At 42.7% G+C, this 23,456-nt stretch overlaps 1 protein-coding gene across 3 annotated transcripts; it reads left to right on the plus strand.

Annotated features, from left to right (window-relative positions):
* The first annotated feature begins 34 nt into the window (after positions 1 to 34).
* On the plus strand, positions 35 to 23,353 carry MFN1 (mitofusin 1). Of its 3 annotated transcripts, none has more exons than XR_005952783.1 (19): positions 35 to 434; positions 1,837 to 1,958; positions 2,765 to 2,900; positions 3,939 to 4,101; positions 4,733 to 4,857; positions 6,274 to 6,382; positions 8,658 to 8,765; positions 9,419 to 9,572; positions 9,696 to 9,763; positions 14,169 to 14,290; positions 15,769 to 15,895; positions 16,168 to 16,272; positions 17,348 to 17,450; positions 18,418 to 18,647; positions 19,122 to 19,277; positions 19,770 to 19,966; positions 21,039 to 21,173; positions 21,854 to 22,617; positions 22,657 to 23,353. XR_005952783.1 is itself a non-coding variant. In XM_041405696.1 (18 exons), the coding sequence occupies exons 2-18, from the start codon at positions 1,844 to 1,846 to the stop codon at positions 21,921 to 21,923; spliced, it is 2,223 nt and encodes a 740-aa protein (XP_041261630.1). In that variant the 5' UTR covers positions 1,023 to 1,180; positions 1,837 to 1,843; the 3' UTR covers positions 21,924 to 23,353. The 3 variants fall into 3 exon arrangements, 1 of the variants encoding a protein (XP_041261630.1); XR_005952782.1 differs by lacking the exon at positions 35 to 434 and adding an exon at positions 1,023 to 1,180; XM_041405696.1 differs by lacking the exon at positions 35 to 434 and adding an exon at positions 1,023 to 1,180 and having other exon boundaries at positions 21,854 to 23,353.
* Positions 23,354 to 23,456: the final 103 nt, after the last annotated feature.

Genomic DNA, 23,456 nt, shown 5'->3' on the forward strand with positions numbered 1-23,456 from the left:
TCCAAGGTTATTTTAGGTTGGATTTTATAAATGAGGGACTAATGTTAATATTTTCTTTTTAATCTCTGTCAGGGAGTAAAGGGAAGTGTACGGCAGTAGCATGTCTCATTTTAAAAGGGAAAACAAGTACACTGCTGGCTTCCACATGATCTGCATGTTAAAGCAAGAAAGTTACTAAGTAGTAGGAAAAATAGGTAATGAGTGTGCCTGGAATCTGGAGGGCTGAAGGGCATGGCTGAGCATGCCAAGGACAGGGACGACATTTGGGTTATTTGGGTGAAGTGGAGGTGAGTGCCCTGAGCTGAGCGCAGCTGCTCTGGTACGGCCACAGATCTGTCACCCTGGAGCCTGAGCAGCTCGTCTCAGTCCGGAGAGGCAGAAATAAACTCTAGGGACCAGGACTGTGCCAGTATTTATTATTTTTCTCCAAGGCAGTAAGTATCAAATTCTGGTTGTTCACTGGTACCTGCAAGGTTCAGCTGTTTCAGGAACAGCATTGCAAGCAGAAGCTATGCAAAATCATGACATTGGTTTTGGTAGTGTTTTGTGTTTGTGAGAGACCTGTATTTGATTCTTTGCTTTTCAGACTTTTGAACCCTTTGTTTCAATGTGTGACTCGATTTTAGGGGTATTTTCCAACCATAACAAATCTCTGTGTGTCAGATTCCTAGATCATATTTCTTATTGAGCAAAAGACCTTTTTCATGTGAAAGACTGTTGACTTCAAAGTTTACATCCCACAAATTGTTGCAAAATCTTGAAATACAGCGGATTAGTAATCCTCAAATATCGTGTCCTCTAGAATGCTGTTGTCGCCGATTTTCATTTTGGTTCTCGTTTCCTATTGCTCCCGTACCAAACGCATGAGGTACCGGTCTCTTTAACTCCTGAAGGCCCGCGGCCTTGGCCCTTGGGGACTTTGTCCAGACCGCGGAGCTGAGGGTGAGCCCTGAGGGCTGATCGCGGCCTCTGCCCCCGGCCTCTGCCCGGCTCCATTTCACGAACTGCCCGCGCTCAAGATGGCGGCGGCCGCCCTCAGCCCGCACTGAACATGGCGGTGCCGGCGCGGGGGTCATAGGAGGAGGAAAGGGAAGTGACGCCCCCCCGTCCCGGCGGCGGCGGTGACGGGCACGGCCGGGGCCAGCGGGGCTCCGTGAGGGACAGGGGCCGGGACCGGGAGGTCCGTGAGAGACTAGGGGGGAGCGGGGGCTCAGGGAGGGACCGGGGCTATGCCAGGGCTCCGTGAGAGACCGTGACGAGCGGGGGTTTCGTGAGGGACCGGGGCCGAGCCCGGGCTCCATGCGGGACCAGGGCCGAGCCAGAGCTCTGTGCGGGACCGGGACCGAGCCACAACTCTTTGCGGAACCGGGGCCGAGCCAGAGCTCTGTGCGGCACCGGGGCTGAGCCGAGGTTCCGAGAGGGAGCACCATGAGGGACTGGGGCCGCCGCTGCCCCTCGGCCTGAGGGAGCCGGGGCTCCGGGAAGGAGCGGGGCCCCTCCTCGCTGGCCGGCGGGACAGCGCTGACCCACGGGCGAGGGGAGGCGGGAGCTGTGTGTGGCGAGGGGAAAGCCTCGTGTTTCCGGGACAGATAGCAGCCGATCAGTTCGAACCTGTCCCCGAGTTTCGCCAGCTGCTCTTGGCGCTTGTGGTGAGGAGAGGAGAGTAAACAGATCAAACTGAGCTTACTGCCCTTTGGAGTCTAGAGCTTTGATTTGGGGCTTCAGGCTTTTTTGTTTTGTTCTGTTTTGTTTCTTAATGGCTGTGTGAGCAGTGTATAAGTTTTAATTAGCTGGGTGTACTGAGTGTTTGGTCACTTGATGCACCTTTCCTTGCAGCTGCAGCATGGCAGAAGCCTCTGTCTCTCCACTGAAGCACTTTGTGCTGGCCAAAAAGACCATCACTGCCATCTTCGACCAGCTGCTGGAGTATGTCACTGAGGGAGCAGCGTTTGTGGAAGGTGAGCTTTCTCCTTAAACACGAGGGCCTTGTCCTTTGTTCTGAGTATGTTTTACTGCAGCATAATGTACCTTATGTTATCTGTTACTGTGCTCTTTGTATAAACCTGCACCTTCAGAAATAGTCCCATATTTCATTTGACGCTGGGTTTTTTTTCATCTTGTGCTGGAAGGAATGCCTGGCATTCCTACATACCTGAAAAGCTGATTAACTCACTTGGATTGGCAGTCTGGTCTCTTTTCCATGAGGTGAAAGCTTAACCATTCTGGCCTTGTAGTTCTGTGGCAGTTTGTTTTGCACCGAAGGAGGGACAAACAGGTTCTCCCATTTTTCAGCAGAAAGGTGCAGTGATGCAATGCAGGGAGCCACTGGTCACACCCTCAGAGGTTTTAGCAGCGTGGCCACACAGAGCTGGTTGCTCACCATCCCGGTGAGCTCTGCGGGGGAGGCAGCCCAGCTTAGCTGGTGCATCCATGGGAGATCCTGGCTTTCCTTTCTGAAGGAAGCAGGTGTCCCAAGGAACTGGGCATGTGAGCCCATCGGGCTGTGTTCACTGGGTTAGTGGATCAGAGGTTGGGTTGGTGATTGATCTGAAGTGATTTGTGTTGTGATTTCACCAGTGCTTGTGGCAGAGCTGTCAAATGATAAGGGCTGGTATCAGTGGCTATAGTGAGGTTTTTCTTGTTTTGTTTAACCACTGTAATTAAAATTGCAGTTGGCATGTTAAGTACTGATTGCTTACACCTTGTATCACAGAACACATTCTCTGTGTGTGATTGCTTTTATGTTTTTCCTTTCTGTGTGTAGCCACGTACAAGAACCCAGAGCTTGATCATATAGCAACTGAAGATGAACTAGCAAAAATACAAGCATATAAAAACAAGTTGGCAGTCATTGGAGAGGTGCTTTCACGGAGACACATGAAAGTGGCTTTTTTTGGCAGGTAATGAACGAAATTACTAGTACTTAATTTCACTTTTTTTTAACTTGGTAAGGTCAGAGGTTGTTCTGTTCTCCAGAAAGGCTTTTGGGTTTTTTTAAGGTAGTGGGTTTTTTTTTGTTCTGGACTGTTCCTTAGGCCTTTTTTTTTTTTATTTGATCAGAAGTGCTGAAGAACTGAACTTGAAGCTGTTCATGCTTCTATCTATAAGCAGCTGAAGAGAAACAGAGATGGTTGCCTGGTTGGTTGTAACATCAGTCTGATAGGTCTGTGTGATGATTTTAAGGATAGCAGTAACGGTGTGGTCTGCTAGTCCGCTTTGCTTCTGGGAATTGATTTTTCTGTGCTTACATTTAAACATGTGGTTACATGTTTTTGGAGTGTGAATCTTCATGGTTCTAAAAATTCTGCAGTAGTATTGGAAGAGATGTGCAATGGTGGTCTTGCCTTCATTTTGCTAAAAGTAGTTTAGTTATTTAAAGAAAAGCTATAAAAAGTTCTGGAATAAAGAAATTTATTATATCTCAGCCTTGATATTTCAAAAAGTTAAAAGCTGAGTATAAGCTGTATAAGAATATGAATATAAGCTGTATAAGAGTGTGATAAAAGTTTCCCTTTTGCAAAGGGAAAAAGTTCTGAGCAGGACAAAGACAGCTCAACTCTCCCTCTGGCATTTTGAATAAATTCGTGAACTGTTGTACAGTGAGCACTGAACTTTTTCTGGAAGTAGCTCAAAAACTAGTTACAATCTATGTAACTTCATGCTGTTGTGTAATAGTTAAACCTCAGATATTTATGGGTGAGGGGTAGAGGGTTAGTGCAAAGTAGGACACTGCTGAGGACTTCAAGTTGCAGAACATGCAGCTGGTGACCAGTTCCTGTGAATGAGCACTCCCCACTCCTGGCTGGAGCTGTGTTCCCAAACCAGCTTGTGCTCTGTGGGGCTGGTGCCCTCCAGTGGGGGTGCATTCAGTTCAGCACAAAGGTGTGTTTGATGCTGCTGTGCTCTGCTCAAAGTACTTTTGTTTTCTATCCCTCTAGAACAAGCAGTGGGAAAAGTTCAGTCATTAATGCCATGCTGTGGGACAAGGTACTTCCCAGTGGGATTGGCCATACAACAAACTGCTTCCTCAGTGTGGAAGGGACTGATGGAGATAAGGCTTATCTTATGACAGAAGGATCAGATGAAAAGAAGAGTGTCAAGGTACATTTCTTGGATGATTTCATGCCAATTTTCACAGGAACTGACTCTCACAGGGTCTCTTTAACAACAGTTTCAAGTCTAACAAAAGTATAAGGCTCACTCATTCTGCATTTTTAAGTTCTTATTTAGGAGGGAAGAGCAAACTAATGAAAGTGCTCTGCTCCACAGTTTTCTTGGCTGTTCTAGAGATACAGCTAACATGTGTCTCATTGTAGCATAGCATGTGTTGAGTGATTTATTTTTATAGGACTCAGTAAGTCCTGTTACTGATTAAGGATTTGGAATGTGCCCTTCATTTGGACTGATGGTGTGAACTGCGTACGCTGATTTGTTAAACCTGAGGCAAATTCATGGTGATGCTCAGTAGCACACAGTCCAGCCCTGTAGGGGCATTTGTGGCTCAAAAGAAACTCTTGTCTGAGTTTCAAGGCACAACTTGTTCTTTAGATGCTGGTGAGTTGAAGAGCTTAAAGAAAAAAAATCACAACTATTCACCAGAACAAAGTATGAACTCTGTTACCCTCTTCAAGATAGATCCTGTCCAAGTTTGCTTGAGAGCTGAATTAGTCTGGTTTACAGACTTGTTTGAGGTGCATATTCATGTTTGTCTTCTCTTTGATGCTCTCTCTAGACAGTCAATCAGCTGGCTCACGCACTTCACATGGATAAAGATTTGAAGGCTGGCTGTCTCGTCCATGTCTTTTGGCCCAAGTCAAAGTGTGCCCTGCTGAGAGATGATTTGGTTATAGTGGACAGGTATCTCTTCTGTTTTAGTAAATACTTTCTTAAGGATGTTAGCCATTACAATGTTTAGAAAAGGGATTGGTTTAGATTCAAAATTCTTGAAAGGCTTTTTTGTTCGAAAGGACAGAGTTTGTTCTTTTGTATGTACTGCTTGTCATCACCCTCCTGATTCTGCCCTTGTAGCAGTTGGAACAGATGGGTGTCTTGTGACTGAGCTGAAAAAGGGAATAGCCTTTGGCTGAGGATACTCTACCTTTGAAACAAGCAGTATGGAAGTGTGAATAGGGTTGTTGCAGCAACAACCTTTTGCCCATTTCCTTTCTTGAAATGCTTCAGACAGATCATGTGAAGTATAAACAATGTGGACTTCTTTTTTAAAAGCTTTTGATAAGAGTTAGAGTGCCAAAGTAATGTGTGACCTCAAAATGTAGTTGTGACTGTGTCAGCTGAGTGTGCCCTGCGTTGGGCTGGCATTTCCTGTGAGTTGATGTGTTTAAAGAATTCTGGAGGTGGTTGTTTTGTCCGTGCCAAATGCCCTTATTTCTGGCCACTGCATTATAACCTACAGTAGCTTTTCAAACGTTCAGGTGTTCTGTATGTGATGTGTAAATCAATAAATACTGAATTTGAGAGTAATTCACACAGGTGTCAGTGAATTTTTAATTATGATTTCTTCAAGAAAACAGCACACTCAGAGTGTTCTAATAAATTGCAGTGGTTTTTGTTCCATCTCTGTCTTGTACTTCGAAGTCACTGGGAGTTTGTTGTTATTTCTTTGGGTGCCTGATCTTGGATCTGTACAGTCTCTGTTGCTAAAGAGAAGAGTATATATTCTGAGAGAGCAGGTACTTGAAAAGAGCAGATCATCCTTTTACTGTTAAATATTTGAGAAAATTTGAACCACAATAATTTAGGTGTTGCAAACATGACTTAATGCTCCTGTTTCACTTAATTTTTTTTTTAATGGATAGCATTATAGTTTTAATTTCATTTTGGTTTCTTTTTAAATCTATGCACAGCTTTCATAGCATATTGCTTTAAACTTGGATTTTATTAATGAAAAAAATATTTTAAGAACTACTGTCTCTTCTGATTCAAATTAGGATCTGAGGAGGGGAACCATTGTGTGAGGCTGTCTGAGTTTCTGATGGACTGCCCGTCACTTCACTTGGCAGTTAATTATGTGTGCATACTTACTAATCAGAAATTGCATTTTGGAATGAGTAGGTAGTCTAATGATCAAGTGACTGATAAATTTGAGATGGTAATTGGCTTGTGCAGTGGTTACCTCAAGTTTGAGCCTCAAGATACAAACCGCTGTAATTCTTGCAAGGCCCTTAGGCATCTCCAGTCTATTTTTAGTAGTTTATAAAAATAAACTACTTCTTTGCTGTGTAAATAAAAGTTTGTGTTTTTTGTTCTTGATAGTCCTGGCACAGATGTCACTACAGAACTGGACAGCTGGATTGACAAGTTCTGCTTAGATGCTGATGTGTTTGTCTTGGTTGCCAATTCTGAATCAACTCTCATGAACACGGTATGATGTGCAATGATTTTATATTCCTTCTTCATTTAAATATTCAGCAGTTCCATAACCAGAATAGCTGAGACCTTTACAGAAGGTGAATCACTGCACTTAGGTCTTGTGAATAGGACTTGGGGGTGGGAGGCAAGAAATAAATGTATATCCCTCACTAGGAAACAGAGAACAAGATTTAAATTTCCAGCTGCCTTGGCTTTCTATGCCTTGGGTGTCATGATTGTCCTTTCCTGTTCAGTTGTGGTTTTGATAAATGGATGATGGAGCGCTTGTCTTGCCTTGCAATTTGTTGGTATTTGTTACCAACAAAAGAAGGCACTTTTGGACTGAAGACACTTGTATTATCAAAGAAATTAAGGAGTGTTTCATATCCAAAAATACTCCATAAATTCAGTAAAATACACAAACTAGGTGAAAGGAGTTGAGTTCCTGTCTTGTTCCTCTCTCAGGAGAGGGTGAATTCCCTTGACACACCTTGTTGAGGATGAGTGCTGCAGGTTCCCTTCTGTAGGCTGTGTTTCTTCTGAAGGTGTTAGCAACAAGGGTTCTGTGCAGTGTGGAGGGCTGAAGATATTTTAATTGTCATTGTTCTATAACACCTTGTTTCAGGAGAGAGAAGAGTTCTCTGAGCATTGCAGCCTAAATATTGTAGGACTTGTAAGAGGAGGGGAACATTTAAGGTGGCCAGAGCAGCTGTTGCAATAATCAAAATACAAGACCAGAAATTTGGTGTAATTTTGTAGTGATCTCCAGTTTTGGCTAAACTGAGTATTGTGGGTGCTGACAATAAAAGGTTTTTAAGTTATTGCAAGTGTGACTGCAAGAATGCAGAGTAATCCTACTGAGAAAATTCCTGGTGATTTTTATCAAGCCTACTGCAGACAGATAGTATGCTCTGGTTGTTCTGAGCATGGTTCTGACCTGAAAGGTCTGAACTTTCTAACTGTTGAGACAATTTTTAGTACAATAAAGAACTGAGTGTGCAAAGACAGTATTTCTTTGCATTCTAGCAAATTAGAATAGTTTAGTAAGTCTGAGAAGAATGCAGGTTTAAAAACATTGCACTCCATCTTCTGAGCTGAGTCCACAAAGTCAAATACAAGAGATGTAATTTAGACGAAAAAGAAAATTCTTAAAACATTCCAGACAAAGGATTTGGCACCACTGTGGCCATATTTTCTCTGCTGTTCACATGAGTGACACTTCTAGACTTCTAGTATGGACAAAACCTGTAAATTGTTTTACATTATTTGTATAACACAGTTGCTGAGGTCTTTTAATTAAAGGAAAAAGAAAATTTATCTCAGTGAATATCTCACTGCTATATAGATAAGTTGTCCTGCAGATAAAGCTTTTGACAAGTAAAAAGTTCTCATCCTCCTTAAGCGTTGTTTTTGCCTCTTATCATAACAGGTTTGAGAGTACTGGGCATTATTCTGCCACACTGCCAGAGATTTTTTCTGGTGAAAACGTGATTCTTCTACTGTTCCCTCATAAATTCTCCTCAGACAGAGTTCTGATTTCTGCAGGTGCAGTAGTGATCTGGATTGTTTATTCCCAGCTGATGGAGAATAATGGGTCTCCAGTGCTGTGTCCAGGATATGTTGTGGTGTCCTGCTGCAGTCTGGAGAAGTTTATGGCAGCACAGAGATCTCTTCTGTTTCAGCTTTGCTGAGTGGGGACTCACTCCATCACGGCTTACCCATCATGACTGTTAACAGCAATAATGGGTGGTAGATGCAGCCAAGAGACCTAAATACACTTAATTTTGTTAAATTAAGACATTCATCAGTGCCTTTTTTTTCTGTGTCTCAACCATATGTCCTCATGCAGGAAATGTAATTTCTCTGTAGCTCAAGCTGATGTTGCCTAGCTGAGGAATAGTTAGATGATGTATTATCTGGATAGAGAACCAGATTTGACAAGGGTTAGCAGGAGCATCTTGGTAGTTCAGGTAAGGGAGACTTCATTGTTTTAGTCAGGCATCAGTGTTTTTGAACTATTTTTTGGAAGTTTTCTTAGTTTGTATTTTTACCAATTCTTAGAGAAAGTTGCATGTCTTTGACTAGCACTGGCATCAGTTTTAAGACATTTGATGACTTTTGAAGTACCCTAAGCCTGTTGTGTGCTGAATATCTGTGGGTTTTTATACTGATGAATTCTTTATAATAAACTTCTAAACAGCTGGATAAACTTCAGAATCTGTTACAGAAGAATGCATGACTCTGGTTTGGATGTCTGGGAAATTTTCTGTTTGTGCTTTAATTCTTAGGAGAAACACTTTTTCCATAAAGTGAACGAACGACTTTCCAAGCCAAACATCTTCATCCTCAATAACAGATGGGATGCTTCTGCATCAGAACCAGAATACATGGAAGATGTGAGTAAACTGATGGCTCTTACCTGGGTTGACAGTTAATTAATATGCATTAATATGGAAACATCAGCTCTGTCTTACTAATGAAAGGCTAAGTTACATAGTCAGAAAATGGAAATAACCTATTCCTCATTCAAACCAAAAAGTAACTTGCAATTCAAATGGCAGTATATGCAGACAATTAATAAAATGGGAGACTTCTTTAGAACATCTTTCCTCCACTGTTAAGTTTGTTTTTTAATCTTGCTTGTATTACCTTTTGTTTCTGCAGTGATAGTGCAGCCTGAGGGCACAGTTTAGACATTTATACCTTCATAGAGTAGCTGAGAAAGTGCAGTGTTAGCTGGAAGCAGTTTGGATCTTCAGATCTTGCCGACAGCAGCCAGCTTGCAGTGAGAATTATTTCTCCATGTATGGGGAATGAGGGATTTACCCCAGTTAGTGGCTGAGATCTTGGACTTACGTAAATACAGTTGTAGAAGGAAGTATTGTTGTGTCCAGGTCTGTTTAAAGGAGTAAAAGCAGCTGCTGCTTCTGTAGGGTTGGCAGGCACCTGCTCTCAGAGGGTGTTCAGCATCTGTTTCTGACTCTGATGTTGTGATGTGCTGACAGCTCAGTTTTTGCCTTTTTTCATGAGCTTTTTACCTTTTCTGTAGGTGCGTAGGCAGCACATGGAGCGCTGTCTGACGTTCCTGGTCGATGAGCTCAAAGTTATTGATCCTGTAGAAGCAAGGAATCGCATCTTTTTTGTTTCAGCAAAAGAAGTTCTGAGTGCCAGGAGACAAAAGGCTCAAGGAATGCCAGAGAGTGGTGTGTAGCAGCTCCTGCTTTTCCTCAAATACAGAAAAACACTGTAAAACCTGATGAATATATTTAAGGTGCAGTCCCTGCTGTGAGGTACTGCGGTTTCCCTTATAGTCTGTTGTTTCACAGGTGGAGCACTTGCTGAAGGATTTCAAACAAGATTCCAAGAATTTCAGCATTTTGAGCAGATATTTGAGGTATTTATGATGGGCTTTTTAAATTGCTGATTTTTTGTTGTAAAGGTAGCTTTTTCTTATGCTTAGCTTAATTATTCTGAGCATTACCCATAATAGCAAGTGGAGGTATTTAAACCATCTGCTTTGCCTTTTCTGTGGGTTTTGTTCATACCTTCTCACCTTGAGTAGCAGGTAGTTGTTGGAAAGGAGAATTATATCAGTGAGGTCAGGAACCAAAACTCTTAGCTCATGTTCTGAGATCTCAAGACCAATATAGTCTATGTAAGAAGACATTATGGTCTTGAAACGTGTGTATCACTTACAGCCACATGCTGGTGAATGTTTGCAGTAAGAAATTCAGTGTCAGCAATGTAAATCTAAAACTTTACTCTCATATCTAAAGCCAGAGTTTTGAATTTATCACCATTATGTGCCTCTTAGCTCTGTTGCTCTGAGCATTAACACTCTCCTTGCATCCTTGTGCTGTACAGAATCCACCCTTCCACCTTCCACCCTTAACCATATTCATAGTTGGAGTTCACAGTTTCTTCAGAAGTGGGACTGGCTAGACAGTTGAGTGGTTTCTTTGTGATAGGATCCATTTTACTTGCTAAATTTGGTAACTTTAATTAACTAAAGCCATTCTTGGATATCTTAAGGAAGTCTCTTGGGTATCCCTCAGTGGTTTTGTATATGAGTATTTAAAAAAAAATATATAACTGCCTCTGAAAAGTCTTTGTTCTTGCATTACAACAAACCCATTTAACCTTAGCAGAACTGAATTATATAATGATGTGTGTATATGAGAATGGCTTTAAAATAATAGCTTGATTTGGTCTTGTGTCAGCAAGAAAATGTCAGACTAAATTTAATCCTTATCCACACTCTTCTGATAGGTGACTGAAGTGTTGAAATGATGGGTTCAGGGTACTGGCAGGGCCTGGCTCCATGAGACATGACATTTCTTGTGTCACTAGCTGTAGTCAAACATGCATGTTTTTTGCAATTTTTGTCCTCAGAGCCATAGCAGGAAACTTTGAGCCAGCAGGAAAAAAGTGGAAGCCACGCTTCTAAATCAGTTCTTGTTCTTTATTGTATTTTGCCATCTGCTGTACCCAAAGCTTTTTTGACAAAATCTCTTATAATTAGAGTTAAGCACTCAACACTTAGAATATTAGAATATTATTAGAATATTGGAATATTAGAATATTATTAAGCACTTAGAATATTTCAGTATGAAGATGGATGATGACTTACTGAATGATGTGATGCTGTGAGTGCTCAGCACATCTGTAAATCAGACGTCACAGACTAAAGTTTGCCACCACAATGAGAAGGATCTGTCACAAGTTCACAACCATGACAAATTTCTGTGGCAGAGGCTGGGAAAGGAGCAGCTCTGTGACAGAACTGCGTGGCCTTAAATCAACTTTTTTTCTTTTTTCCCAGTGTGTTGCATTTGCTGCACACCTGACTCCAGCAGTGAGAGTTGATTCTGTAGTGTTTTTCCCTGCTCAGCTGTGTTTCGTCCTAAAATCATTATTAATGGCTTTGAATAGGGGTGTGATCCCATAAATTAGAGAATGACAACTGTGCTGAATTAAGATTGCCAAAGCAATTTCAAGTTTGAGTGCTTGCTCTTGCAGCCTCTTTACGTTGAGGTTTTGTGGCAGTTTTCTAAGTTACAGTGGCAGTTTATATGCTTTTAAAGCAAGGCTGAAACTGAAATGGTTTACCAGGTCTGGAGTTTTCAGACCTAATACTCAAATTACCTGAGCTAAATACTCAAATTACCTGAGCTACTACCAGATAAAGTAGCTGACATCAGCATACTGTTGTCATCAGTTCTGCCTGCCAGCTCTGAGCTCTGTATTCACGAGGAATCTCAGACTGCAGGGAGAACTTTGTGTGAAATCCTCACTGATACCATGCCTTGTGCACTGCCAGACCAAACTCAGATGCTGTGCAGCCCTGAGTACAGCCTAAGCACTTCTGCCTGAAGCACTTTGCATTTACTCTGTTTTCTGACAGAGGAACTGCAAGTCCCAGCATTTGGGGTTACATTCCAGGGTGTGAAAAGGAAGGGATGAGAGCACAGATGCTTCTGTCTGCCCTCATCAAACACTGACTTCTCCTCTCCCTCAGTCTGTCTTGCCTTTAGCTCCTTGTCCTGTGCAGGTGCCCTCCTCAGACTTCCCAAACATCTCTCACTTTTCTGTCCAGCTCACATCTCTCAGTAATCTGTCACCTCACAGACCAGTCCACATGTGCCTTGTTCCCCCTGGCTGTATCTGCTGGGTTTGCTCCTCCTGGATTCTCTCACCCTGCTTTTGTCATCACTAAAATTGGACAGCTTTTCCCTCTTCTCCGTATGGGCTGAGAAGAGGAACTGTTACTTATCCAGTACTTCCACATTCCTGATTTTAGTATCAGTTCCCTGGTGGGAAAGCCTGTTCATTCCAGGACTGATATGAGCTCAGTGTAGATAGAATCTTCTAAAAAAAAAAATCTAGAAACAACCCACCAGTGCTAGTTCGTTGTGATATGAGAAAAACTTGGACTAATTTAGAAAGGCTTGTAAGATTTATGTAGACTTCTGTGTGAGGGCAAAAATCATTCTATAACTTGATGAAACATACTTGTCTGCAAAGCTCAGGGTGGTTGAAATTGCTAAAAAAATGGTGCAGGCACTACTAGAAGCATTTGTAAGCAGTGGGGAAATAAAAATTTCAGAGATTCATGTAGTAGCTTTAAAATGTGATGCTACTATGTCAGCTGCATTGCAGCAAAGGAAAGGAGAGAGGCAGTCTTAAAAGCATTAAATTCTTGGATCAGTGCTGGATTTTTATATTGGGGAATAATAGAAAGTGGTCAGTGTATTTCCTGAAATTTTATACTGAGGTACACAGAATGCCTTATTAAAACAGCAAAGAAATGCTTGGGCCCTGCACTGTGTGCAGTAGTGCCTAGAGGATATCCTACATAAAACCAGCCCCACCATGCCTTAGGCTGGGGTGCTTCTCAAGTTTCTCAGAAGTGCTGGCAGCAGAAGTGGTGTGGGAAGCAGTGGAGGAGGGAGGCAGGGTGGAAGAGTACTCCTGGCTGGCAGGGCAGGAATGAGGCAGCTGCTGCAGAGCCCTTCCCAGCTCTGCCCGGGATGGAATACGGAACACGCTGGGCACTAACGACTGTCCTGTGATCCTGGCACTGGGCTGCAAGGTAACTGGTTTTGGTTAGGCTGGTGAAGCACTTCACCTTGGTTTCACTAAATACTTATGTACAGACTAACAGCAAAACTGCTGCTGTCCCTCTCCTGTCTTTCCCCGTTGTTTAACTAACCTTTGTGTTTCTCCTAGTGCTCTAACTTGGATTTTCTGATTGTGTTGTGAGTGATTGTCATCCTTTTATCTACCACATACTAATGTTGGGAAGACTCTGCTCTGTGCCTAGTCTAGCTCTTACAATGTGCTGATATTTAAGAAACTCTGGCCTTTCATTGCTGATTTCTAGATCTGCTTCGTCGAGGAACAGGGACTGTTTTACCCATTTTGTTTATTTCGTTTTCATCTATTATTTTTAGATAGCTGAGATTTGTAATTACAGCATATGCTAAGGTCATAGGCAAGTCTTCTAAAAACAATCCAAACCTGTGCCATGAAAGGTGAATCCACAGATGGAGAACAATTTACAAATCCCATTGATCTGGTTTAAGGAAGTCAGCTGCTTGCTTTCTTCCCCTCAAACACAAGAGTTCTTCAGTCACTGTCCTGTATTTCTGAATTGCTATTAAGTGTTGAAGATTGATTAGAAATTGTGTTGTTAGAGCATTTTCTACTTACTCATTTAACACTTCAATAATATGCAAGCAAACTGATATTTTAAGGACTACTTAACTTTTGTTTATCCCATGAGAAAACCCTTGTTTCTTATTTCTAATTGTATATTTTGTTCCTGGATGGTCAGTATTGACATGAAAATGTCAAATTCTATTGACAAAATTGCCTCTTGAAAGTAAGACTGTGTAGAGCAACAAATAAAACTCAAGCCAGGCCATATTGCTAGCATTTATATTTGACATTTGTAATTCCAGATAGATGGTTTCAAAAATTTCCTGAGGAGATAGGTTTATCTTATGTATTCATCTGAGTTTGTTTTTTGGTTTTGTTTTTTTTTACATTAATTTATTTTAAAAGAATGAAAACCTATGCACATTACTGTGAATGGACATGAAGGCAGATTTGCTGCTCCAGACTCCTTTGAGATTTCAGTTTCTGTTGTCTTTTAATTTCTTTATACTTTCTCCCTTTTTACTTCCCACTGGTTTAAGTTCATGGTAAAATTGGCAGCATGTGCTTTCTGACAGTGAAATTCCTGATGGTGTTGGCATGGAATTGCAGTAATGTGTTGTGGCTTGGGCCCCTCGCAGGAGTGTATCTCGCAGTCAGCCGTGAAAACCAAGTTTGAACAGCACACTATCAGAGCTAAACAGATAATAGATACTGTGAAAAACATTATGGACACCATAAACGTTGCAGCAGCAGAGAAAAGGTAGGTGGGGTGGAGGGCTGGTTGGATTTGGTTTGTCCAGATCATCTGAGGAGCCATTTCTGGGCTGGTGATTTTCTTGGGCTTGAAAATCCACTTATATGGACTTGAAAATCCACTTTTATGGACTTGAAAATCCACTTTTTCTGCTTGGTAAGAAACAGACAATTTCCCTGGTATGTCAATATGTCAGTCTTACCATTGTTCACTTGCCCACTCAGTTCTGTTCTTGGTCTGTGATTTCTGTACAGGGATCTTGGTTTACTCTGGTGTTCTTGAGTTGCAATCTGGGTGTTTTCAAACCTTTTTTTTAGAAATATTTAAAATACTAAGTTTTTCTAGTGATATCCAGCATTTCAGAGATGATGTTTGGGCCTGCTGTACTTTCATTAACAGTTACAGTGAAGAAGAAAAATGGAAGGATGTAGATGCTTTAATTTGCAAGTGATTAGAATACTGTAAGGAATGAGATGAGCCCAAGCTAACAGAGGCTTGGCCTCTGGCCTTTTCCAGATTGCATCCTTAAATATCCTTATTCTCTTTTCACTCATGTAATCCTTTAGTGCTAATGATAGCAGCTCATCTGTTCTGTCTGGTAGCTTCATGTATCCTTTGAGGTTTGCATATGTGTACAGTTTTTCCTCACTTTTGTTGCCATCTTGTGTCTCTTGTACACAGTGAACTTGCTGTCACGATTAATCCTTCCCATCCATCTCCTTCCTGCCTGTCAATAATGTGTCTTTGTGTTTCAACAGACTTCACTGTGCTGTCAAACACACTCATCCCCCTGAATATCTCAGTTTTTACAGACTGCCTGTTTACATACTAATTTGTCTCACGTTGTCAGATCTCAGGAAAACATGCTGTGAAATGTTTGAAAATATTCTGATATTCTGCTTCTTTCTGTCAATTGACTTAACCAAAATGTCTGTGGTGATGCCTCTTAGTCTGAATTGCTATTTGTTGTTTCTGCTGGCCCTTCAAGAGGAAATTGCTCCAGGTTTTCAGGAATTTTTGCTTAAGTGATTAAGGAATTCTAAAGAGACTTGCTTGTGACAAGGTTGGTTTCTGCCGCATTCCCTTTGCTTTGCAGGGTCATCAGACCCACATCATTGTTCAGGACTGGTTGAGTGATGTTTGTGAGCAGCAGTTTGATCAGATTTACCCTTTTTTAAAATCAGGGTAGACGAGTTATTAAAGGCCTCGTTGTAATTATGTGACAATGCAGTGCTGACAGTTTTGAGTAGAAATGCTGGTTTTGAGTTGTTTGCTTAGCACAGCCTTTGAATGCTTGTGCACATGGAACTGCCATGTACAGCCCTTGTTGGAGCAGAGCCTCTGCTTTGGGCAGCCAGTGTCACTTGGGATTGCCCCTGGCTGCTCAGAAGCCATCAGCTGGATGGCCCAGGCCTGGTTAAGAGCTTGTTTCTTTCCTGGGGGTATACATGGTGGTGATGGTGATTTCCTTTCTGCTGGGTTAGAGTCCACTCCATGGAAGAGCGAGAAGATCAGAAGGACAGGCTGGACTTTGTTAGAAATCAGCTGAACATTTTGACAGAAGACACCAAGGAAAAAATCAAACGCGTTACCGAGGAAGTCGAAAGCAAAGTAAGTAAAGGCAGTGGGAACAACTCAGATCCAGGTGTTGTCTCCTTTCTCAGGCAGCTCCTTTTGCAGCCCACCCATCTCAGGAAATATGTTTGAAATGTTAGAATGATCCTTTTTCAATTAAAAAGGAAAGAAAAAAAGCTTAAAATGGCAATCTTTCCTGTCTGTTGAGTGATTGAATGATTTCTTGGGACAGTTCATGCAGTTGTCTGTTCTCACTCTGTCTGGAAAAGGTAGCAGAAGCATTTTAGGTGTTTCCTGTGTTTTTCCAGGTCTCCTCTGCCATGACTGATGAGATTTGCCGGCTTTCAGTTTTAGTTGATGAATTTTATTCTGATTTTCACCCTTCTCCTCAAGTATTGAAGCTCTATAAGGCAGTAAGTTTTTTTGAGTGGTTTGAAGCCAGGCTCTTTGTCTTTCCCTTAATTTCTACTTCTATATTTTCATAAATATAAATTTAAATTGCTTAGATTTTATGTGACTTTGTCTGAGCATTGCAGGATTTTTGCTTGGTGACATGCATATCTCTACCCAAAACTGACAAAGGTTGAAAACATTTTCTGCTTTATTTTTGGAAAGAAATTAATTTTTTTCAAAATATTTTTAGTAGTAGAGTGGTTCCTAATTTCAAGTCTTCACTTCCAGTAAATAAGACTTTGTGTAAATAATTTTCACTACTCCTAAAATCAGATAGATCCAAAATAAAATGAGCTTGCAAATAGTCAACACTTTTAATAAAAACTGGTTTGGGATTCTTTAACTTTCATAAATTACTCCTCAAACTCAGTGCTTTAAATTAAAGCACATATACCTGTGTTTGCCTCTTGTGCTCAGACTTGGCTGATGATGCTGACTGCCATAGCTCCCCCCTGGAGTCACAGGATGTTCTGGGGTGAAGGGACTCACAAGGATCACTGAGTCTAGCTCTTCCTCTTACACAAATGGCTCAGATCAAACCCACAACTTCAGCACCATGCTCCAACCAGCTGAGCTCATCTCAGGCTGTTCAGCCTGGCTGATCACCTGGGAGTGCTGCACTTTCAGGACAATGTGTGCTGGTTCACCTCAACAGAGTATCCTGAGCAGGCCCCCATGGGAGTTGGTGGGATGGGTTTGTCCCTGTGCAGAGCAGTGGAATTGGCTGCCATCAAATGACACAGTAAGGGCTTTGCAGGGCAGTAGGTAGTGGATTACTTTTCATTGTCACTGGTTTTTGAAAGTACAGACTTTTATGCCTTTTAATGTTTACAGTCCTGGGGAAATCTTTCCTGTGTCACTTTAGTTAGGTTCTCAGTCCCAGTGTGCAGTTGGAAAGCATGGTATTTCCATGGAAACATGCTTTCTTCCCACTGTAAATAACAGTGCTTAGTATGTAACCTATTCCTGCTCCATATAATGTAACTGATTGGCTAAATACAAACTGATCAGCTTGTGTTCTTTGTAACACTTCAGGAACTGAACAAACATATAGAAGACGGTTTGGGAAAGAACCTGGCTGAGCGCTGCTCCAGTGAAGTCAACCAGTCAATGCACCAGTCCCAGCAGGAGATGATTGGTAGGAGGAGGGAGGAGGAATGGTAACACTTCACATTTAAAGGAAGACAGTCTAAGAAAATTCAATTTTAAAAGAATTTTCCTTCTGATAATGCTTAACATTGATGCTATAAAGGATAAAGGAAAAGCCATGCTACACCAGGACTGAGTGTTTAGCTCAGTCCTTTGTTTCTGGTACTAACCAGTAACAGATGCTGGGGGAAAAGAATAATGAACCAGGGTAAATATAGCAATCCCTCTGCATTTTATGCACTTCTGAGCTGGTACACTGCATCTGGATTAATGGCTTAAGTAAGTTGTAATGGACCTGTCCTTTGGAAACTCATCTAATCCTTTTATAAACCCATTTAAAATTTGGCTTCAATGAGAGACACACCAAATACACTAATTATTAGAAAATGTTCCTGCAGTGTAATGCTCTCCCTAGATTCCTCCAGAATGCAACAGTTCATATAACAAAGGATTTGTGCATTCCCTTTTTTTTTTTTTTTTTCTTTATTAGTAGTAACTTTATTGGACATCCATCTCTATTGGTCTGTTCCTGGTAATAAAAGATTCAGAGCAAGATCATAAAATTACATGAACCTTTCTATCCTCTGTGTAATAATGTTGCCTTTTCTATGTGGCATCATGGAACTGATGGATAAATCAGGTTTTTTCCTTACTCCATCCCTATCTTTTGACCACTGATAGAGATCTTTCGGTTTATTTGAGTCTTTTTTTTCCAGTAGTGCTTCCTTGGCGAGTTGATTTTCATGACTGCTTTCTTGTATCAGAGCAATAAATTCCCTGCTCTGTTAGGGTCAATCCTGCTGAAATGCCACTGATTTTACAAATAAATAAATAATGAACTGATCAGTTTAGATTCTCTTGAGTTGATAAAGCTGGTCAGCAGTGCAGAGATACTGCTTGTGAATATGCTCTTCTTCTAATGTTAACTCATCTTTACTGTTTGTTCTTATTTCTAGAAAATCTGAAACCATTGTTGCCTTCTAGTGTTCAGGATCAGCTCCACTTGCTAATTCCATGCAGGAAGTTTGATCTTAGCTATGATCTAAACTGTCATAGCCTCTGTGCAGATTTTCAAGAGGATATCATGTTCCACTTTTCTTTGGGATGGACTTCTCTTGTAAACCGTTTCTTGGGTCCTAAACAAGCTCAGAAAGTACTCCTGGGATTAGCAGATCCAAACCTACATGTGAGTCCTTCAGAGCCTGGGCTGGTTAATTTTACCTTGATGAGAATGTATTTATTTTTACTCTGTGCCAGTGCTATTTACATGCTTCCTGCTACCTTTCCCTAGATCCATAGTGTGAAATATTTTTGGTGTGGGTTGTTTTTATTGGATTATATTCAGGGTTAGAATGGAACTGAAAACCTCTTTTAAACTTTCTGCACCTGTTACACAAGTTGGTTTTCCTTTGGATTGAACCCTTTCAGTAGCCTATTCCATTTGTAATATTTGGATCCTTAGGTCAGAACCAGCCCTACACAGACCCTTATTCTCTGTTGGAGGAGCTGTCAAAGCCTCCATGGCTCCTCAGGAGCCTTGTGCAATTCTCTGCTGAAGGATTTCCTTCAAGTAAATCAAAACCTGAATATATGAAAATAAAACCCATCTGTGTAGTTCCCTGATGCTTTTGACTCAGGCTGCCATGTTCCCATCTTCTAGATCCCTCGTCCTTTAGCCAGCACCCCGTCTGCCGCCAGCCTTCCCGCCATAACTCCTGAGAACATGCCCCAGGATGAGTTCATGGTTCCTTTGGTGTTGAGTTTAGCCTCGCTGACATCCCGGACCTCCATGAGCATCATCATTGTTGGTGGAGTGGCAAGTAGCACATTTCCTGCTGGAAGGGGGGGCAGAGGCTGAGCTGCTCTGTCCTGCCTGGGGTGTGACACAGAGCGTGCCATGGACTTGACACTGGGCCAGATGAGCACGTGCAGTGCCCTGGATACCACATAGTGAGAAACCAGGCTAATCACTGAGCATAGCTGGGTGTATTCCCTGTGCCAGAAATCTGTGTTCAGTGCCTGAATTAAATGGTGATCTGATGGTACCTCCTTCAGTTTGAATTTAGTTGGAGCTTTGCTTCTTCCTTCATGAAAGAGCAGCAAGCTTCTGTAACCTGCACATTCTCTGTGCCACTGGGGACCAGCTCGTGTGAATGTAGCTGTATTGCTCTGCAGTAATAATATGGAAAACATTTATTTTCTTAAACAAGTCCAGTGAAAGGGCTATGGAGATGATTTTTAAAATATGGATGGAATTAGCTTTTATTCTGTAGGGCAACTTTAAGCTAAGGAAAATGTTGTTTTTCAGGTTTGGAAAACCGTAGGCTGGAAACTGATCTCATTGTCCCTGAGCATGTATGGGCTGCTGTACCTGTATGAGAGGCTGACCTGGACCACTCGGGCCAAGGAGAGAGCCTTCAAGCAGCAGTTTGTGAACTACGCCACCGAGAAGCTGCAGATGATCGTCAGCCTCACCAGCGCCAACTGCAGCCACCAGGTGCAGCAGTAAGTGTCACACGGCTGGCCCCTCACTGGCACAGCCCTGTGTCACTGAAGAGAGTTTGAAATGCCCACCTGAAAAGGCCAATACCTGCATCTGTGTGTGGCTGTGTGTGGTGCTCTGAAGATGTTGTCTCTTTGTCCAGTACTTTGCAGTAGAGATATGAGAGATCATTCCAGTGGAGGCTGAGTTGCTCTGCCCTTGGAGTCCCTGGAAGGATGAGCAGAGCTTCTGCCCCAGGGGCTGCTGTGGGCAAGTTCTGAGCAGCCAGTCCTGGCTCTTCTGCACTGCAGGAGATGAAATTGGCTAGCTTTTTTAACTATTCCCTGAGCTACATAGGAGGGGTGTTCTGCACCCTGGGGGCTGGAGGGCACATTAGCAGCCCTAATTTTCTAAAATAATAATTCAATCAAAATACATCATTTCAAGAAGAGGCTAACGAAGACAGTCACCCAGACATTACTTGGCAGAGACAGGTGGGAAGTTTTGGAAAGAGAAAACAAAAAGAGGAAATAGATCCATCCCTGTGTCCAGCAGCTCTGTGAGGACGTGGAAGAGCTGCGCTCAAACCAGTGCTCCAGTAGAGAGGAGAGGGTGCTTTGTATCCTGCATGAGAGCTTGGGTGCTGGGCCCAGGCTGGTAACTGGGTTTGTTTTCCTTTTGTGTGAGGAGGAGTGTTGGAACAGGTTGGGATGGACGGGTCTGGAGCACTCCTCACCCTGCACAGGGCTCATGTTCCTGTGAGCAGGGCTCTGAGTGTGGCACAGGGTGCTGAGCTTGGTGGTGTGAGGCTGCTCTGGCATCTCATGCCACAGCCGGCGCCCCATCTCAGACCTGTTAATGTTCTGTGAAAATGGCCAGGCATGATGTAGGCATAGACTGAGTTGCATTTGGTGTTTGAGGGTTTCTAGTTTAAAATGTACCCAGTTCTTGTGCTTTCTTCTGTTCTGTACTCCCGTACAGAAGGAGGTTTTGATTGCTGTGTTCTGCACACTGCAGTGCCATGAGATTTTCTTTCTTACTTTTTTTTAGTGTAAACGTCTGTGAATCATGATTATAAACTTGTTTTCGCTTTAGGGAAATGGCCACTACTTTTGCTCGGCTCTGTCAGCAGGTGGATATTACTGAGAAAAACCTGGAAAAAGAAATAGCTAGGCTTTCCAAAGAAATAGATCAGCTGGAGCACATACAAAGCACCTCCAAGCAGCTGAGGTAAGTCGTGGTGTGACTGGCCACAAACATCTCTTAGCCCTGCTGGCTTCAGAGCGATCAGTGCTTGCTGTTACTCTGGAGTTGAACTAGGTTAGTTCAGGTGCAAAGATACCCTGAACAGCTCTGGATAAGTTAAGTAAATGCATGCTGCTGCCTCAGTGAATCAGCTAACCTCCAAAAATACGATTTCTTAGATCATCTTTACCCTTGTCTCTCTTTAGTGCGGGAGACAGGCGTTTCACCAAAATTTTAGTCTCCTGTCGGTAACTTGAGGGTGGCACCTCCCCAAAGCCCTCTCCCCAGAGCAGAGCAGGAGAGCAGCTGTGCTGTTTTGAGTCATCCAGTGCAGTGCTGTTGGTGCCAGTGCTAGGTGCTTGCAGAGGAGGAGCTGCCAGCAGTTGGTGGTTCAAGGACTTGGAAGCAGCCTCAGCTGTAGTTTCCTGTTCTTTCCACCTGCTGAAAGGCTGCCCTGGCTCTGGGCTGCTGCCTCCTGGTCTCGGGCATCCACCCCCACTGATGGTGAACATCTGCCCCCACACACCCCTTCTAAAAACCTGCATTTACATTTTCTTAGTGCTGGGGGTGTGAGTAGAACAAATAGAAATGAAACACTGATATTGATCCTGCTTTTGAGTTGTTTGGGCACTGAAGTAAATCCCTTGCTTTTGTTTGTTTTACAGAAATAAAGCCATTCACCTTGAGAACGAACTAGATCGCTTCACAAAACATTTTCTTCAAAAGAGTAAATAAAACATCATTGTGAACCCTTCCGGTGCTCCTTTGTAGGGCAAAGTAGAAATTTTACAGGTGACACTTCTATTCTATGAAAATGATTTATATTTTTAATGTTACTTTGGTGACAGTTGTTGTAAAACTTGGACTCTGATGGTGAACCAAACGGTAGAGCTGTGGTACTCTTGAGTGTTATGTTCATTTTGCAGATTTTGGGTTAAAAATTACCTTTAAACACTAAATTTTTTGGGCACTTGACAATAAAACCCCAAATCCTCACTGGTTTTCATGAGTATGTAGCAGTGGCAAGTCTCACTTCCTGGCATCCAGGACCTTAGACAGGGAAAGAGCTTAGCCCAGTCTCCTGCTTTCAGCTGCTTAGGAATTGTCCAGGGATGGAGGGTGCTCGTTTTCCATGTGGGTGTGATTTTGTTTAGTGAAGGGAAGTACAAATTCTGGCATGGGAAAGGACTCCTGAGATGTTTGGAAAGCAGGTGCCAGTGTGTTGGGCACCTCTTGAACAAGTGTTCCTCTCGAAAGGGCAGCAAGGATGAGTGAACTGCAGTAAGAAAATGCAGTGGGCTCAAGGCTCCTCTGGCTACATGCTTGAGCCAAGAGGGCACTGGTGACATAAAGTGAACGTGTTTCTTGCAGTTGGTAGTGCAGTGAAGTGGTCCTTTGCCTGTGAGCAGGGGGCTAGAACCGTGCTCAGGTGAGCTCAGGTGTGTCACAGCCCCAGGCTCACAGTCAGGTGAGCTCAGGTGTGCTGAGAGGGTCTGGGCACAGTTGGTGCAGGTTGGCTCAGGGTGCCAGGAGGGACCTGGAGCTCCTGTTGCTGCTTTCAGGGAGCAGGACATGGTGAAACCCCATCTCTCCCTGCCCAGTCTCTCTGCTGTAGAACAGGTCTGCTCTAGCTCAGACTCCAGGCAGCTGTGCTGGAGTCCTTGGCCTTTGCTCACCTCCAGCAAAGCCTCTTTAAAAACCTTCTGCTGCTGCTGTCTGCAGTCATTCAACATCTACTTTTTTCTAACTAGACTTTTAAAAATTATTTTAAAAGAAAGGCCTTATCAGAGTATTTATATATTTTTATGGCTGTGTTAATATTGACTAAGTAAAGACTGAGCTCTAAAGTATAGGAGTTTGCTATTTTCAAGTAACTAAGGGCTGTCTCATCAGGAAATTGATGTAAGATGTAATGCTAGAGGCATTAAGAGAAGACAGCAGTTCCACCAGTGTGTTCAGGTGTTTGTTCTGACTGTGCATGGGGAGTCCTGGGGGTTTGACAGTGTGGAATCCACCCCAGAGAAACAGCCCAACCTTGGTGTGGTGAGGGCAGAGCTGTGTATCTGTGCTCTGTTTGTGGAGCATTTGTATTGACATTGTATCAAGATAAATCTTTCAATGCATGTGTTCTACAGTTATTTATTAAAAAATGTCCTATCCCTGTGCTCCAGTAAGTTCTTTGGCAGCTCTGTCCCAGGTGGAGACCTGCACATGACTCCTACAGGTAATGCAGATCCAGGACAGGTCCCAGCTGCTGCTCTGGGACTG

This window comes from Onychostruthus taczanowskii, unplaced genomic scaffold (genome assembly GCF_017590055.1).
Source record: "Onychostruthus taczanowskii isolate IOZ18803 unplaced genomic scaffold, ASM1759005v1 scaffold24, whole genome shotgun sequence".
Taxonomy (NCBI): Eukaryota; Metazoa; Chordata; class Aves; order Passeriformes; family Passeridae; genus Onychostruthus; species Onychostruthus taczanowskii.